Source organism: Trachemys scripta, chromosome 17 (genome assembly GCF_013100865.1).
Source record: "Trachemys scripta elegans isolate TJP31775 chromosome 17, CAS_Tse_1.0, whole genome shotgun sequence".
Classification (NCBI taxonomy): Eukaryota; Metazoa; Chordata; order Testudines; family Emydidae; genus Trachemys; species Trachemys scripta.
The window spans coordinates 3,348,955-3,366,786 of record NC_048314.1 but is presented as its reverse complement, the minus strand read 5'-3'; the positions used below and the strand labels follow the sequence as shown (position 1 = coordinate 3,366,786).

At 51.8% G+C, this 17,832-nt stretch overlaps 1 protein-coding gene across 1 annotated transcript in view; it reads left to right on the top strand.

The window, feature by feature from the left end:
* The window catches only part of LOC117889358 (regulator of G-protein signaling 3-like), a gene marked incomplete in the record, with an annotated part of 146,707 nt that overhangs the window by 92,107 nt on the left and 36,768 nt on the right, over window positions 1-17,832 (top strand). Inside the window, 1 exon segment of the mRNA XM_034793379.1 lies at window positions 3,389-3,500. Coding sequence (XP_034649270.1) covers window positions 3,389-3,500 — 112 coding nt within the window.

The window sequence follows — 17,832 nt, the reverse complement described above, 5'->3', positions numbered from 1 at the left end:
CTGCACCCCATTGAAACAGCTCTGACCAAAGTCTCTACTGGCCTCTGCCTGGCCAGAGCTCAGAGTCAGTGCTCTCTCCTCCTCCACCTGACAGGGCATTTTCCACAGGAAAAGATGAAATGTTTCATGTCGACTTTCTCATTTCATTTCAATATTGTCATTTTCAATACAGTTAAACCATTTTGTGTTGTTTATTATTTCTATTCATTTTGATTAGACTTTAATATCATTAAAATAATAATTTTATTCTATTTTGTGTTCAATTTAATATGACAGAAAATATATTATATTTAATATTTTAATAAAATAGTTGAAAGGAAAAGAATCAACATGATCAAAATGAAATATTTTGATGGGTCCGAATTTGAAATTTTGTTTCGTGGGAAATTTTGAAATTGCAGCTTTTCATTCCGATTTGGAAGAAAAATAAAATAAATATTTCAAATGCTGGAGCTTCCCATGGAATGGAAAGTTCTGTGTGTGAGCAGCTCTACTTTAAAGGAAGCGCTTTTCTGTTTTTGTGTTCACTGGGCTTAAAGGGATGTGTGTTTGCAAAAGAACTGTAATATTTTTCTTGGGGAGTATGACAGACTCTTGGTCCTAGGATGATGAGAATGACGAGGGGCCTGGAAAAACTCCCAGGAAGAGAGATTGAAAAGATTTGATTGTTTACTTTAAAGAGGAGATGAATAGGAGGCAGCATGATAAAAGCATGCAAAGTAATGAATGGTCTGGAGAAGGGAGATTGGGAACTTCTGTTCTCAGTCTCATAACACAAGAACAAGGGGGCATTCAATGAAATTAAAGGGTGACAAACAGAAACCCTTCTTCATACAACACAATATTAGACTGTGGAACTCCTTACCACAGGAACTTGCTGAGGCCAAGAATTTAACAAGATTCAAAACGAGGTTGGACATTTATATGGATAACAAGAACATCCCGAGTTGTTATAATTAATGACAACAAACATTTTGGAAGGGACATCAAAGCTCAGGCTTCAGGGCTTGAGCCAGTTTCTAACTATTAGGGTACGTTTAGACTGCAATTAAACCCTGGCCTGGGTCAGTTGACTCGGGCTTGCGGGGCTCGGGTTGCGAGGCTGTAAAACTGCTGTGTAGATGTTCAGGCTCGGGCCCGAGCTCTGGGGCCCCTTGAGGAGGCGGGTCCCAGAGCCCAGGGTCCGGCCTGAGCCCGAATGTCTACACAGCAATTTTGAGTCCCGTGAGCCTGCGTTAGCTGACCTAAGCCAGCCGTGGCCATGCCATGGGTCTTTTATTCCATTGCAGATGTACCCTGAGAGACCTAATGCAAAGGTCACATTATCCCCCACTACTGGGTTTTCACACCTTCCTCTGAAGCAGCTGGTACTGCCACTGTCAGAGACAGGAGACTGGACCAGGTGGATCATGAGTCTGATCCAGTCTGGAAATAACTATGTCCTACGACCCCACCCATGGAGCTAGAGTGATTTTGCTGACTTTTCCTGGTCTCCGTTGTTTCCTGTTAGTTCCCGTTGGAAAGTACGGCAGTGTTGGAGTGTCTCCTTACAAGGCAGAGTGAACTGGGGCCAGGGCTGGAGGGATCCCCCAGGGAGTGACCCTTGGAACAAGCCAAATTCAGAAGCAGGCTTAGGGTGAGGTTTGTACTGTGTCGGTCTTGAAGTTAATTATTAAGCCAAACCCTGAGGGGGTGAGCGTGGGCAGCAGGGTAGGGCCGCTGGCTGTTCAGTGAGAGAAACAAACACAATGCTAGTTTTATTTGTAAGCTAAAGCGAGGTTCATAGTTCTTCACTCCTGAGAACTCCACAAAACCAAACCTGTGGGCAGGAAGGAAAACAGACTGTAGCAAGGCCACTCATTTCAGCTCCAGAGCCAAACACTGACACGACGTACGGAATTCTGTTAGAACCTGAAATCTGGCCCCTCGCCTAGTGAAATCTGCCTCATCTCTCAGAACCACACTGCATGTGTAAACAGTGACTCAGTCAGTGCCCTGGCTGAAGGGTGGTCCAGGGAATGGTGGCAACAGAGCAGTAGCAAAGCCAGCAAGTGGATTCTCTCTTACAACCCTAGCAAAAAGCATTCAGGTTTTTTAATTTTCTGCTTTTGGAAATAAGTTGCCACACGTTTGGCCACAAAGACGTTGAGGTAGTTACTCGGCATCGTTCAGCGGCAGCATTCCTAGAGGTGCAGTACAACTGCTCGCACTGAGCTGGGGGTGATCAGGGAGAACAGCAGCAGTTGGCGCTCTCCTGTTCCACTTCATCCCTCACACAACACGCCTATTGGCTGTCTAGGGAAGCATCCACCTTTAGAGGAGAAAGAAATTCAAGAGGTTCCCAAGGGTTTGTCCTGTCCCCTTTTCAATCTAGGTTTGGATGTGTGCTTTGGGCATCTGGCGGAGACTTGGCCAAGCTCAGAGGCCAGCGAGCCGTAACCAAGACGAGCCACACACTGGCTGGTAGGACAGAACTGCTAACATCTGAGTCATGGAGTCCCACTTGGTGGATGAGTTGATTCTTTTGCTTGTTATTTATTATTATTATTGCAGTAGCACTTAGGAGCCATAGTCATGGATCAGGACCACGCTGTGCTAGGAGCTGTACAAACCCAGAAGAAAATCTGCCTTCCATTTCTGCAGTTAATGCCATGAATATATAGTAGGTCCCTCACCCGAGTTTCAGGGGAATTAAGTTGCTAAGGCACATAGCTTTCTTATTTTGTAATATTTGCATCCCAATTGACGCCAAAATAATTATTGTTTTTAAGTATCATTGTTTGTCCCCATTACATGCCTGCAAACATTCTCCTTTAGCATGGCTCCTTCAGAGCCAACATGTTGTTTACTTGAGGGGAGCAGGACAGTGTGTGATGGTTAAAACAGAGTCAAAGCCCCTCGTCCTCACCAAAATGGGTTCTCATGCAATCTGAGAGAGTAAATGTGCTCCCAGACTGGAACTTCCACAACTCAAATCATTTCCTGTCCTTCAGCCTGGGGTGTGAAAACCTTGGAAAAGAGGGCTGGAGAGAGAGCGGTGTGGGTGTGTGCATGTGGGCACAACAATTGCATCTATTACATTCTGGACACTTTGATTCCTCCCATCACAGGGCTCCAGAAGTCCCCTGGAAACAACAGACTGCAGGGTAGGAGTGATGGGCTAATAACTTGTTGATGCTAGCAAGTGTCTGTCGTTCGAAGTAGTGTGAGTTGTGCGGTGTCTGAAATACTCCCTTCATTGCCAGTGTGTCTCCAGAGGCCTCTGCGGGGCTGGAAAGGAGGCCCTGGAGTTCCAGGCTAACTCTTGGGGCTGACGCCTGTCTAGGCTGGAAGGAGGCTCTTTGACAATGGCTCCTGATGCCTCCTGTGTTGTCATCTTACCCTCCAGGTGACCGTCTTCATCTACTCGGACTTGCTGCTCTTCACTAAGGAAGATGAGCCCGGGCGCTGCAATGTGTTGAGGAATCCTCTCTATCTCCAGAGTGTCAAACTCCAGGAGGGTGAGTGTGCCAGCAGGCAGAAGCCTGGCTTTGGTGGATTCTCAATGGCTCGCTGAGCTCGCTGGCAAGTGGGGCAGCCCAGGCAGCATGCCGTCACCCACCGTTGTTTCTCGCTGTTGCAAGGGTTTCAGAAGTACATGATTTCCCTCCTGCTTGTCCTGCTGAATGTACACCCCATGGGAGGAGCTCAGGACACGCAGTGAGCTCCCTTCCCTGGGGGTTCCAGCCAGCCCTGCCCACCATCACCCAGCACAGGCTCCGGTCTGTTCATATTCCGGGGCACATAGGCAGAACTCTGGTTGCCAGGGAACTGCAGGCCTCTTGCAGAGACAGTCCCTTGCTGTTGTGGGAGTGGACAGGGCTCTTCTCCAGGGATGACAGGCCAGCCCTTCCAAGGCCGCTGTGTGCTGTGCAGTCACCATGCTGAGCTGTCCCTCCCCGTCCTGCCGGGGCCATATTGTTTGCAGCAGTGGCTAGCTGAGACAGTGAAGGAAACGAAGTCTTGAGGTTTCCCCTCTGGTGCTTTAACAGAGCACAGCAGCTTCTTCCGGAGGTCTCTGACTAAGCTCTAGTGACCTTTGCTTACCACACTTCCTCCTTCAACCGCCTACGGTTTCCCTTCACAGCCAGCCAGGGCAGTTTCTCCCATCAACGCCACACCGATGGCTGCTGGGTTGGGTTGGGAGCCTTCCTCTCACGCTGCCTGCCTGGCCTGGCTGCTACACCCCCTGATGGGCTGGCTGCAGGGACTGTTACCAGCAGAGACGGCTCCAGCGGTGGGGAGCAATCTGAACCAATTGATTCAGTTGGGATGCTGGGAGGGGGTGGGGAGGCTGCTCAGATACAAATGAGGAACACCCCTTCCCTGACCCCGATTCCCTGCCTCTCCTTCCCTGGGGCAGCCAGCATACCTGGGAACATGTGCAAATCCTCTTTGAACAGCCCTCCAGCCTGCAGCCCCCAAGAGGCAGCTGCTGAGGCTGGAGATGACGTGGGCGGTGGGTGGCGGGCGGGAGGCAATGGAGGTGAGATGGAGAACTGAGGAGTGGATGGTAGACCCGGCACTGAAGGACTAGCCTGCTCATTGCTTCATGTTCCTGGTTTGCATTGGTGGGTTGTGCAGACTGGCTCACAGCTCACAGCCACCCCAGACCTTGGCCAGGCGAGCCTAGCACTCGTCCGGCTGTGTAATTGGTGCAGGTGAAGATGTCTGATTGATGGGAGACCTGCTTGGGCAGGGCAGAGGAGTGGGAATAGCTGACATTCTGTGTGGGTGGAGCCGTGAGGTGTTGTGGACGTGGTCCCCACCCCATCTCCTTCCCCAGGCCTGAAGTTGCTGTGGAATAGGGTCGCCCAGTCTCCAGGAATTACAGATTAATCTTTAATTAAAGATTATATCACGTGATGAAGCCTCCAGGAATACGTCTAACCAAAATTGGCCCCCTCCTGTGGAATCAGGCTCTGCTGTTTGGTATCCCAGTGTTGATGGCACTAGGAGTCCACATCTCTGGAGCGGGGCTGTCCTCCCCAACTAATGATTTACCGAGTGTTTCCTGTTTGTGAATTTCCCATCACTCCTCCAGCTGATTTGAACTCTCTGGGAATGAGTTTTGGCTGTCAGCTTTTTCCAGTTCCTTGTGAGCTCTGGATAGTGAATCTTTGAGCTGTTTATGACATGCAGGTCACCTGGTATGTTTGTTTCTTTTGCAAGAGTCACTTAGCATTGCCTGTTTCCAGGAGCTTTCTGCCAGTGAACTCATTCACTAGACTATATGGGGAGAGCAGACACAGTGAGGGATGACACAGGAAAAGCAAACTCATTTAGAAACAAGGCTGAATATGCGTGAGAATGGTTTTGACACTCTTCCCCCAGCGCAGGTTGTTTCTAAAGAACGGATACAGAAATGTTGCCCCTTAGAGTCCATCGGCCCTTGGAGCTGGGGACTGAGTCTCAGCTCAAGGAGAAATGCTCACATGAGCTCTCATCGAGCTCGCGGGCTAGGGAGAATGTAGCCCAGCCGCAGGAGGGGCTAGCAGCCCCCGGCCCAGCCCACTGGGATGTCCTTGGGACGGCTGGTCGCACTGCCAAGGCTGTGCTCTGGCTTTAGCTCACTAGCTGTATTTCCCCTCGAGCTACGAATCACACCCCAGCTCGAAGTGTGGCCACCCCCTGAGGAGAGTATGTTTCTGTGAGCAGCAGGTGCATGTTTGATTTCCCAGCTGGGCCCTGTGGCCGAGTCGCTCAATAGCCCTCGGAATCGGAACTGCTGCCAGATGGCTGCTTTCTCCTGCACCTGGGCAGGAGCTTGGAGAAGTTGGCTCTGCCCATGGCCGTTGCTCAGGTCACTCAGGTCCTGCGCTGGGCTGTGCCGTCTGCTCCTTCGTGCCAGCTGGATTTCTCAGGAAGCCGTCTGTTATTTATTGCCTGAGCAAGCACAGGGAGCCCCTCCAGAAAGGGATGTGTCTTTCTGCCTTTCATAACCTTTAGCGTGACCTTCCCCCGGAATCCAGCTCAGTGCCGTTTGCTTCCAGAAAGTTGCCTGCTTACGGAGCACCCAAGTCTGGTGCAAAAACGTGTCACCGAGCCAGAGGCAAAGTCAAAAGCCGTCAGTCCCTTTTGGCAATGACTTTCTGCCGCTCTCCTAAATAACGGAATGGCCCGTTAATAGGAACAGGCGTATTGCTGAGTGTAACAATTGAGACATCTCCGGTACACTGAAGACCATTGTGATGTTTCCTGTTTCTGCTGCTCGCTGCACTGTGCTAAAGCAAATCACTGTAATCGGCTTTACAATGCACTGTCTTCCTGCTTTAGCTCAGCATGGCTGATGAGCATCACGCCAGCCAGGGTTTCCAATGTAACAGGACGAGCGTCCTTGGTTAGATACTGTGGGAATTTCCATCCCAAACTTGCTGACTTGCTGGGACCACACCCCTACTGGGGCGGGAAGCTTCCGATCGGGAATGGAAAGGGGCAACCATACAGAATAGCCACTGTGAGATCTGCCCCAGCCATGCTCCTTGGCCCCACCCTTTTCGCACTCCAGAGTAGGAACAGAGGCTTCTCCCTTTGCATGCTGCTCTGCTGGCCCAGTGCTCCGGGTCCTGAGGGGGCACCGTGCTCAAGCAGCCTCTTGTATGGTAATTAGCCCCGGGATTTCAACACTGTCCCACTCCCTCTGCTGGGCCTCTCCCATCTTGCTGCTGCTGGCTGGAGCCAAAGTGGCTGTTAGCCATTACTTGGGACTTTGGCAATGGAGTGAGCCGTTGCTCTGTTTGGAGGTGCCCCCAGAGGCTAGTCTCCCTGTAGATGAATGGCCTCCTCCAGGCACCCCCTTGGGGCAGCCCTGCAAGTGGCTCCTTGCCTCAGTGTCCTTCTTGGGTAACTCAAAAGACTTCACTTCAGGTTCTTACTTAAACAGCATCCCTCCTGGGAGCCAGCTGATTACAGCAACTTTATGCAGGAGTCTCTACCTGAGTCCCTGAACCTAGTCCATATCCCCCATGCACACAGTCTTTGTTCTAACCACACCCCAGCTCTCCAGCAAGGAGACAGCAGCAGGTACATCCCTCCGCTGCTCCCCTGCCTCTGGCCCTGGGCACTAACTGCAGCTTAGAGCCTGCAGACATCTCCCTCTGCTGCTTCTTCTGCCTTCGGCCCTCTCCAGCCCCTCTGGCCCTGGGGACCCCCGTCAGCAAACCCCTCTTTCTTCTCTCCTGCCTTTAACCTGCCCCCAGGAACCACCGTCTGTCTCTGGCAGCTCCCATCTCCTACCCTTCGCCAGGCTGACTCCTGACTGACCTTTCGTAGCCCCCAGGTGCTGTCCCACTTTCTTAATTAGCCCAGCAGGGAGCTCCTGGTCTGGACCAGGAGTGCTGAGCCGTTTCATGTAATGGGCCAGCTGCCCCGTTACACTTGCTCTGCAGCTGCAGGGCCCCGGGCTGCAGTTGTTGCAATGCACTGCCAGCCCACCCCCGTTCCCATCCCACTGGCCTGACAGCAGCTCCTGGGTTCTTGTCATCTGCTCACCTGCCTCTGGAAAGGGGGGTGGGGGTGGGCGTTGGGGTGCTGAACTGCTGCTGCTTACAGGGGCCCACATTACACACAGTGATTGTTGGCTCTGTGGGGACGTGACTGGCCTGCAGGGCTTAATCTGTGCTGGGTGGTTCTGTGTACAAGCCGTTTGTTCCCCTTCAGTGCTTTGCAGCATATGCCCAGCGGGTCAGAGAGGGACACTGCCTGCCTGATGTTCTTATGCAAAGAATCTTAAACATTTGGTCCTTGGCTTTTTGTGCTGCTTTCTCTCCTGTAGCATTTCCCTGAGCGTGGTTGATCCCAGCCTGTTTCTCTGTCACAGCAGAGCCGGGATGGCATTTGACAGGCCGTTATTATTCATTATTGGTTAGTGCTGGGGGCGGTACAAGAGGGCAGAAGTAGGCATGCCCGGACCCTGTGATTATGTAACCTTTCCATTGCAATAGCATCTAGCGCCTCCAACCAGTGCGGAGGCCCGCGGGGCTGGGTGTGGCACAGACATATTCAGGGGCAGCTCCAGCCGCAATGGGCTCACCTCTAAGCGAGAGATACAGAGGCAACAGGCCCGCTGGGGCGTGACTAGCATGTGTTTGCACAGCTGATATTATATTTGACTTGGATGCTGTGGGCATTTGCCAGAATGAGCCCATAGAAAGGCCAGGGTCCTGCCCTAGAGAGAACGAGCAGATACGCCCGGGTCCAGCCTGCCCTAGAGAGAACGAGCAGATACGCCCAGGTCCTGCCCTAGAGAGAATGAGCAGATATGCCCGGGTCCTGCCCTAGAGAGAACGAGCAGATACGCCCGGGTCCTGCCCTAGAGAGAACGAGCAGATACGCCCGGGTCCTGCCTGCCCTAGAGCGAACGAACAGATACGCCCGGGTCCTGCCCTAGAGAGAACGAACAGATACGCCCGGGTCCTGCCTGCCCTAGAGAGAACGAACAGATACGCCCGGGTCCTGCCTGCCCTAGAGAGAACGAGCAGATACACCCGGGTCCTGCCCTAGGTTGCTTCCAACATAACAGCCCAGATACAAAGGGCGGGGAGTGAGGCACCGACGACTTTCCTTTCATTCCCTCTTTTCCTGGTGCCTCGGTTTTTCACCCTGGTCAGTTCTGTGGTGTTGGTTATTCAGTGTCTCCCCCCCGATCCCTCCCTGTGCTCTATAACCCCAGCATATAAACAACCATTGTCACAGGCTGCTCTGCTGAGGTCAGGGGCTGGAGGGAAGTTTGTAGATGGGGCAGGTGCTCAGATACCATGGTGATGGGTGCACACCTCCCTTTCCCCTTCTGTCCCCCCTCCCCCGCAGGATCCCAGATCACCTCACCACGGCCCCAGTGGCACGGCAGTGGTGCTGGAACATTTTTAATAGTGGGGGTGCTGAAAACCAGACCCCTTACCCCTATCCACCCTCCCACCCCCAGAGCTGAGGCTGGGACCCCGGACGTGTGGGGCCAGCAGCTGGGAGTGCTGCAGCACTCCCCTTACCCCTAGTTTCCACGCCTACGTGGCACGGCCGCAGCGGCTCCATCTCTGGATCACCAGGCAGCCAGCCCCGGAGCGCCGGGCGGTGCGGCCCTAGTGCCAGCCGCCTTGAGTACCCATGGCAGGTTGGCCAGCCTCAGCCCCCGCCAGCCTGGGCCAGGGCAGAGCATGGGTGGGGTCACACCATGCTGTTTGGGGAGGCACAGCCTCCCCCAGCCTATGATACCTGCCGCCCATGATGCTTGGGGTTGGTGGTACTCACGCGCGCACACACACACACACAAACCAGGCTGCCATGTGAGTGTAGCTTAGTGACACCAGAGGAGCACAGGCAAGCTGGTTTCGATCTCCCTCACCACTGGGAGCTGTGCCTCAGTGGGAACCCCCAGTGTTCCTGGTGGCTGGGCCACAGTAAAGACTCTTTGTTTTCCCATCTCATTCTGTGTCAGCGCAGTGAATGATCAGAAATCCCAGCAGGGCCTGAGCTTGAGGGTTTCCTGTTGCTCCGGCTGCTCTCAGTGCTGGTCACAGATCACCTGCCCCTGTGGGAGAGAGTGTGTGTTGTAAATGCTCCAGGGAGTGATGGACAGGTGATTCAGAGGCCTCATTAGTTTTGCCTTGTGGTTCTCATTACTGTTTATTGAGCCTGGACTCCAGAGGAGATCCCAGCAATTACAAGCCAGTAGCCTAACTGCAGTACCAGGCAAATTGGCTGAAACTCTAGGAAAGAACAGAATTCTTAGACACGGAGATGAACACGATGAGTTGGGGAAGGGTCAACATGGCTTTTGTCAAGGGAAATCACGCCTCACCAATCTCTTAGAATTCTTTGAGGGAGTCAATGAGCATGTGAACAAGTGTGATCCACTGGATATAGTGGACTTGGACTTTCAGAAAGTCTTTGACAAGGTCCCTCACCAAAGGCTTTTAAGCAAAGTGAGCAGTCCTGGGAGAAGAGGGAAGGTCCTCTCCTGGATCAGCAATTGGCTAAGATAGAAAACAAAAGGTAGGAATAAATAGTCAGTTTTCACAATGGAGAGAGGTAAATAGCAGGGTCCCTCAGGGATCTGTACTGGGACCTGAGCGATCAACAGATTCATAAATGATCTGCAAGATGGGGTGAGCAGTGAGATGGCAAAGTTTACAGATGATACACAATTACTCAAGATAGTTAAGTCCCAAGCAAAGAGCTACAAAAGGATCCCACAAAGGATCTCTGGGTGACTGGGCAAGAAAATGGGAGATGAAATTCAATGTTGATAAATGCAAAGTAATGCACATTGGAAAACATAATCCCAACTATACATATAAAATGATGGGGTCTAAATTGGCTGTTACTACTCAAGGAAGAGACTGTGGAGTCACTGTGGATAGTTCTCTGACTACATCTGCTCAGTGTGCAGCAGCAGTCAAAAAAACGAACAGAATGTTAGGAACAATTAGAACAATTCATAAAGCCACTATATAACTACATGGTACGCCCCCACTGTGAACACTGCAGGCAGTTCTGGTCACCCCTTCTCAAAAACGTTACATTCGAATGGAAAAGGAACATGTAGCGCCCTCTCTCCACCCAGTTACCTTCTTTAAAGCCAATCTGCTGACAGATTGTGATGGACAGGTCTGGGTTCTTCTGGATCCCGCCACCCACTCAGCAGGGTGTATCTTCTTTATTTTTTCCTATGAATTTATTTGGCGGTGCCTCCACCTCCCTCGCTCCTTCCTGGAAGTGTCACCAGGACAGCTTGGGAAGAAAATTCTAACCACAGGGTAATCCCCACTTACTTGCCAGATAGTTGGAGAGTTGGAGGTTGATAATACCCATGACTTTCCCCAGTCACGTGACCTGAGGTAGCAAATGTAAGATGAGTGTCCCGTTGGTACACGTACTTTGTTGGGGCCCTTGATGACCTATGACCACGATATCGTCTCTGCAGTGATTTAGCAGTGTGGCTGGCTGACTTCAGTTCAGCCCAAAGGACTGACAAGTGGGAGAAGGCAGTAAATCCCTCCACAGGTTTAATATGCAGCAGGTTATAAAATCCCCAAACCCTCACTCCCTGGCTTGAGAACACAGATCAGGGAGTAGGGGGTCCCCAAAACAAATTCCCTGACTGACTAACTAAAAGATGGTGCACTCACAAACTCCATGAATGATCCTCAGGTTCAGAGCTGACTCTGGACTCCTTGGTCACTGCAGAGGGGCTGCTCTCTGCTGGCCGGGATCCTCTTAAGGCAGGAAACAGGCTGCTTCGGTCCCAGGATTTCCCCTCATCACAAAGGGATGCAGGGCTCAAGGTGCAAGTTACACAACTGTACTAAAATCCAAACTGTCGTCTCCTAGTCCAGCGTCCAGATACACTCCCAGCAGCCTGCAGCCCCGGACTAGCAGCCAGAGCAGAGCTGACCATGTGGGGACTGGTCTCCCCTAGGGAGCTGGAGGGCGAACCCAGCCTGGCTGGGGAAGTTTCCCAGCAAAGCTCTACAAACCGGGAATCATCAGTGGAGAGGGAAAAGCCCAGCTGAGGGATCTTGCTGTCAGGTCCCTAGAGGCCAGTTCTCAGGGGGAACCCTGCATGCAGGCCTGGGACTCCCCAGCTCCCCGCACAGCCAGTCCTGCCCTTGTCCTGGCTGGCTCCAGGGTGACTCAAAAAATGGCTTCTCCCCTTTCCTGAGCTCCCTGGGAGGGGCACCTCACTCCCTATTGGTTGCCGGGCAGACTCTGAGTCTGCCTTGGCTCCCCCTCCCTACCAGGGACAGTGCGCCTCTCCCTGAGCTGCCAGCAGACAGAGCCCCAGGAATCTAGGTCATCTCCTTGCGGGTTACAAACAGAAAAAGGCAACAAAAATAATGAGGGGTATGGAACAGCTTCCATACGAGGAAAGATTTAAAAGACTGGGATTGTTCACTTTAGAAAAGAGATGACGAAGGAGGGATCTGATAGAGGCCTATAAAATCATGACTAGTGTGGAGAAAGTGATTAGGGAAGTGTTATTTACCCCTTCACATGACACGAGAACCAGGGGTCACTCAATGAAATTAACAGGCAGCAGTTTTAAAACAAACAACAGGAAGTATTTCTTCACACAACGCACAGTCACCCTGTGGAACTCATTGCCAGGGATGTTGTGAAGGCCAAGACCATAACAGGGTTCAAAAAAGAACTAGATAAATTCATGGAGGACAGGTCCTTCAATGGCTGTTAGCTAAGATGGTCAGGCTGTGAGTGTCCCTAAATCTCCAATTGCTAGAAGCTGGGAGTGGATGGCAAGGGATGGATCATTGGAAAGTGCCCTGTTCTGTTCATTCCCTCTGAAGCCTCTGGCAATGGCCACTGTCAGAGCACAGGATACTGGGTTAGATGGACCATTGGTCTGACCCAGTGTGGCCGTTCGTATGTTCCTGTGACTCCTCTTATCCCTTGCAGTGGGTATAAAATGTTGGAGGTAGACTTTTGGCTCCTCTGTATTTCCTCACACCATATAGGTGGTTAGTCACCTGGCCAGTGTGTTCTTCCAGCCCCGGAACTGCCTACCTGTGTACATTGCCCAGCAATGACCCTGCTACGGGGTCTGGGAAGGGAGGGGGTGGACCTGCAGAAGTAGGGTTCTTGCTTATCTAGATTGCAGGCCCTGGTTCTCATGGGAGACTTTAATCACCCCATATCTGCTGCGAGAGCAATACTGCAGTGCAAAGACAATCCAGGAAGTTTTTGGAAAGTGTAGGGGACAATTTCCTGGTGCAAGTGCTGGAGGAACCAACTAGAGGCAGAGCTCTTCTAGACCTGCTGCTCACAAACTGGGAAGAATTAGTAGGGGAAGCAAAAATGGATGGGAACCTGGGAGGCAGTGACCATGAGATGGTCGAGTTCAGGATCCTGACACAAGGAAGAAAGGAGAGCAACAGAATACGGACCCTGGACTTCAGAAAAGCAGACTTTGACTCCTTCGGGGAACTGATGGGCAGGATCCCCTGGGAGAATAACATGAGGGGGAAAGGAGTCCAGGAGAGCTGGCTGTATTTTAAAGAATCCTTATTGAGGTTGCAGGAAAAAAACACCCCGATGTGTAGAAAGAACAGTAAATATGGCAGGCGACCAGCTTGGCTTAACGGTGAAATCCTTGCTGATCTTAAACACAAAAAAGAAGCTTACAAGAAGTGGAAGATTGGACACATGACCAGGGAGGAGTATAAAAATATTGCTCAGGCATGCAGGAGTGAAATCAGGAAGGCCAAATCACACTTGGGAGTTGCAGCTAGCAAGAGATGTTAAGAGTAACAAGAAGGGTTTCTTCAGGTATGTTAGCAACAAGAAGTAAGTCAAGGAAAGTGTGGGCCCCTTACTGAATGAGGGAGGCAACCTAGTGACCGAGGATGTGGAAAAAGCGAAGGTACTCAATGCTTTTTTTGCCTCTGTCTTCACAAACAAGGTCAGCTCCCAGACTGCTGCACTGGGCAGCACAGTATGGGGAGAAGTTGACCAGCCCTCTGTGGAGAAAGAAGTGGTTCGGGACTATTTAGAAAAACTGGACGAGCACAAGTCCATGGGGCCGGATGCGCTGCATCCGAGGGTGCTAAAGGAGTTGGCAGATGTGATTGCAGAGCCATTGGCCATTATCTTTGAAAACTCATGGCGATCGGGGGAGGTCCCAGATGACTGGAAAAAGGCTAATGTAGTGCCCATCTTTAAAAAAGGGAAGAAGGAGGATCTGGGGAACTACAGGCCAGTCAGCCTCACCTCAGTCCCTGGAAAAATCATGGAGCAGGTCCTCAACGAATCAATTCTGATGCACTTAGAGGAGAGGAAAGTGATCAGGAACAGTCAGCATGGATTCATCAAGGGCAAGTCATGCCTGACTAACCTAATTGCCTTCTATGAGGAGATAACTGGGACTGTGGATGAGGGGAAAGCAGTGGATGTGTTATTCCTTGACTTTATCAAAGCTTTTGATACAGTCTCCCACCCACAGTATTCTTGCCGGCAAGTTAAAGAAGTATGGGCTGGATGAATGGACTATAAGGTGGATAGAAAGCTGGCTAGATCATCGGGCTCAGCGGGTAGTGATCAACAGCTCCATGTCTAGTTGGCAGCCGGTTTCAAGCGGAGTGCCCCAAGGGTCGGTCCTGGGGCCGGTTTTGTTCAATATCTTCATTAATGATCTGGAGGATGGCATGGACTGCACTCTCATCAAGTTCGCAGATGACACTAAACTGGGAGGAGTGGTAGATACGCTGGAGGGTAGGGATAGGCTACAAAGGGACCTAGACAAATTAGAGGATTGGACCAAAAGAAACCTGATGAGGTTCAACAAGGACAAGTGCAGAGTCCTGCATGTAGGATGGAAGAATCCCATGTACTGCTACAGACTAGGGACCAAATGGCTAGGAAGCAGTTCTGCAGAAAAGGACCTAGGGGTTACAGTGGACGAGAAGCTGGATCCGAGTCAACAGTGTGCTCTTGTTGCCAAGAAGGCTAACGGCATTTTGGACTGTATAAGTAGGGGCATTGCCAGCAGATTGAGGGATGTGATCATTCCCCTCTATTCGACATTGGTGAGGCCTCATCTGGAGTACGGTGTCCAGTTTTGGGCCCCACACTACAAGAAGGATGTGGGAAAATTGGAAAGAGTCCAGCGGAGGGAACTGAGATTGTTTAGTCTGCAGAAGAGAAGAATGAGGGGGGATTTGATAGCTGCTTTCAACTACCTGAAAGGGGGTTCCAAAGAGGATGGATCTAGACTGTTCTCAGTGGTAGCAGATGACAGAACAAGAAGCAATGATCTCAAGTTGCAGTGGGGGAGGTCCAGGTTGGATATTAGGAAACACTATTTCACTAGGAGGGTGGTGAAGCACTGGAATGGGTTACCTAGGGAGGTGGTGGAATCTCCTTCCTTAGAGGTTTTTAAGGTCAGTCTAGACAAAGCCCTGGCTGGGATGATTTAGTTGGGGATTGGTCCTGCTTTGAGCAGGGGGTTGGAGCTCCTGAGGTCCCTTCCAACGCTGAGATTCTATGATTCTATGATTTATGTCTGTAACTTTCCAGAAGGGCATTGGCCACTCAGAAGGGAAATCAGTCCCAGTGGCCATGTGTTTTGTCCTCCTGTATTAAGCAGCCATCTGTTATGACGTATTATTGTAGGAACCCAAATACAGTAAATACACAAGGTCTCAAGACTATAACTTTCCCAAGGCAGCTACTAGCCAGTGTCACTAAATAAATTATAAATAAAAATAAATTAATGGATGCTTGTGTCTGAGTTCGGGGAGCTGGCTTATCGACCTCGCAGACGGGCTGTGGTAGCGGCTTGGGAGGCCATTCTCCTGCCTGATAGCCACATTGTGCTAAGCAGGCCTTGTTGAAGCCGGGCCCTAGTTTCATCTCTCTGCTCTTCAGAGTGAAGGAAGCAAGGAAGGGCCACGTTTGAGGGGAGGGGAGAAGTGGGAGTTTTGTACCCTAAGGAAGATTAAAGGGAAATGGCCATTAAATCCCAGTATCAAGTAAATGGCCTGGCCTCCTAAGCTCCAGCCCCACCCCCGAGTGCAACGCCCTAGCTGGAGGCGTCTGCGGGGTCGCCCAGAACGCTGGCTTTGGCCGTGCAAGGCAGCCCTGATGACTGTCTGGGTTAAGATGCTGTGGGGGTTCTGGTACAGCCTGCGTAGGAACTGTCTTGGGGTGCTGGTGGGATGCCCGGGCATGTGGGAGTGGTAAGTAGAGAGGTGGTGTGTGAGCTTTGGAACAACCCCTAGTGGCCACTTTGGAACCTGCGGGGGATGTGGAAGAAGCCATGGGCCCTTTCAGGTGCAGGAAGGTACTTCTTCGCTTTCGTAAGGATATAAAGCAGGCCCTGGGCTCCCAGCCCCATTACGTAGTTACAGTAGCAGAGGAGTATGAGGGCGTTTTCCAGACCCTAACTAACCCAGCATGGGACTGGGCAGAGCAGAGCTCAGGATGCCTGCAGATATGCATTGTGCTAAAGTGTTCTTTATCTGACACTTCTCCAACAGCATTCCCAGCATATCTGGATGTCACCAGCCTGTCCTGGGACTTGGGCACAACCATCCCTGCAAAGGGGACATCGTGCCCTTTAAAACCAAGGCCCTGCAGGGTCCTCAGTCTGCCTCAGCCCTGGTAGTTGGAGTGGGGGAAGCTTGTGATCCCCCAGACCGTGCTCACCAAAGGCCAGCAGAAAGTCACTAAGGAAAAAGCTGAGCGTGTTGCACTGCTGTGTGCGCTGTCTTGGCTGCTCAGGGACGGCCTTGGAAGGATTCGAGTTTTATCGGTCAAAGCTGGTAAACGTCGATTTCAGCATACCTGCAAAAACTGATCAAAATCCAAATGTGCAGAGAGGCAAAGTAGGGAAAACACTGCTTGAGAATGCAGTAGGTGTCATTGGAGGATATTGACTTGGTATATTTTGACATGTGATGTTGACAGTTTCTGTTTTAACGGTTATAAAGCTTTAATATTTGGAATCTCAGCATCTACTGTCATTAAATAATTATTATCTGATCCCCCAAATTTCCTGCAATATGAAAATTTAAATCAATAAAAATAATAAAAAATGCTTTAAAATACCCCCTGATATTATCCATCAATATTCTAAAAAAATAAAAATTGACTTCTGCCCATCTTCCTCCTGGCGAAGGCACTGGTGGCATCAGCCTCTCTGCTGGGTCACCATGCCAGCTGGGAACTCCAGGGCTGCTGACTGCACTGGGATGGTGAGTCTGCAGTTCTCTGGAGAATGTGAGGCAGCCTGGTTCCATCATTAGCGCTGCACACGCTGTGAGAACGAGACAGGGCTTGTACTGACTTTGCCAGTAGCAAGAATCGCTCCTGAGCATGAGTTGCAGCACCAGCCTGCTCCACAGGAGATAACATTTGAAAAGGCACCTTGCGTTAGGGGCAGGGGGCCATGGCGCCCCAGGGGAACAACCTCCAGTAGGTTGAATGTCCTGTTGTAAAGTCCAAGTGGCCCTGCTGTGTATTGACTGAATCTCCTTGAGTGACCCTGGGCTCAGGTGCCTGCTGCGGGCTGGCTTTCCCAGGGCTCGGCACAGTCAGAGGTTCTCCTTCCCTCCAGCGGATCCCATATGGAGGGCAAGGGGGCATCGCTCTCAGTGGAAAACACCAGCCAGTCCGTTAGCTTAGCCGGTCCCGGGCGCTGCGGCAACTGTCTGGACTGGAGCAGAGGTGGGAGATGAGGAAGCTCCAGGCTGCCGCTTGGGAATGACTCGTCACCTCCCTTTCCAAGGGCCAGGCAGGGGGCCAGCTCCATGGAGACAGGTCTCCTGGAGGGCCTGTGCTGGCAGTGGTTCTGCGGTACAGCCACAGCTGGCCCAGGCTGTAGGGCTAAAAACGGCAGTGCAGACACTCAGACTGGAGCCTGCGCTCTAGGCACTCCCGCCTCGCAGAGTCCTCGAGCTCAGGCTCCAGCCCAAGCCTGAACCCCTCCACAGCAGTTTTTCAGCCCTGGAGCTGACCCGGGCCAGCCGCGGGTTTTTTATCCCTGTGTGGATGTAGCCAGAGAATGCAGGGGAAGTGTTACCTCTCTGCTTCCTGAGCAGCGGCTCCTTCCGCCCCCTCATGTCAGAGGCCTCCCTGCCTGTCGGGGCTGGGGACAGGGCTAGGAGGAGTCAGGTCCCTGGGGCTGTTCCAGAGGGAGGGGCGCACACTTGGAGCTGGCGCATGGGGCCCTTCATAGGCGTGCTCAGCACATTTCATTAGGGTGTGCACCCAGGGAGCCCCGCCCTAGCCCCGCCCCGCCCCATCCACTCCGTCCTACTTCCCGCCCCCTGACTGCCCCCC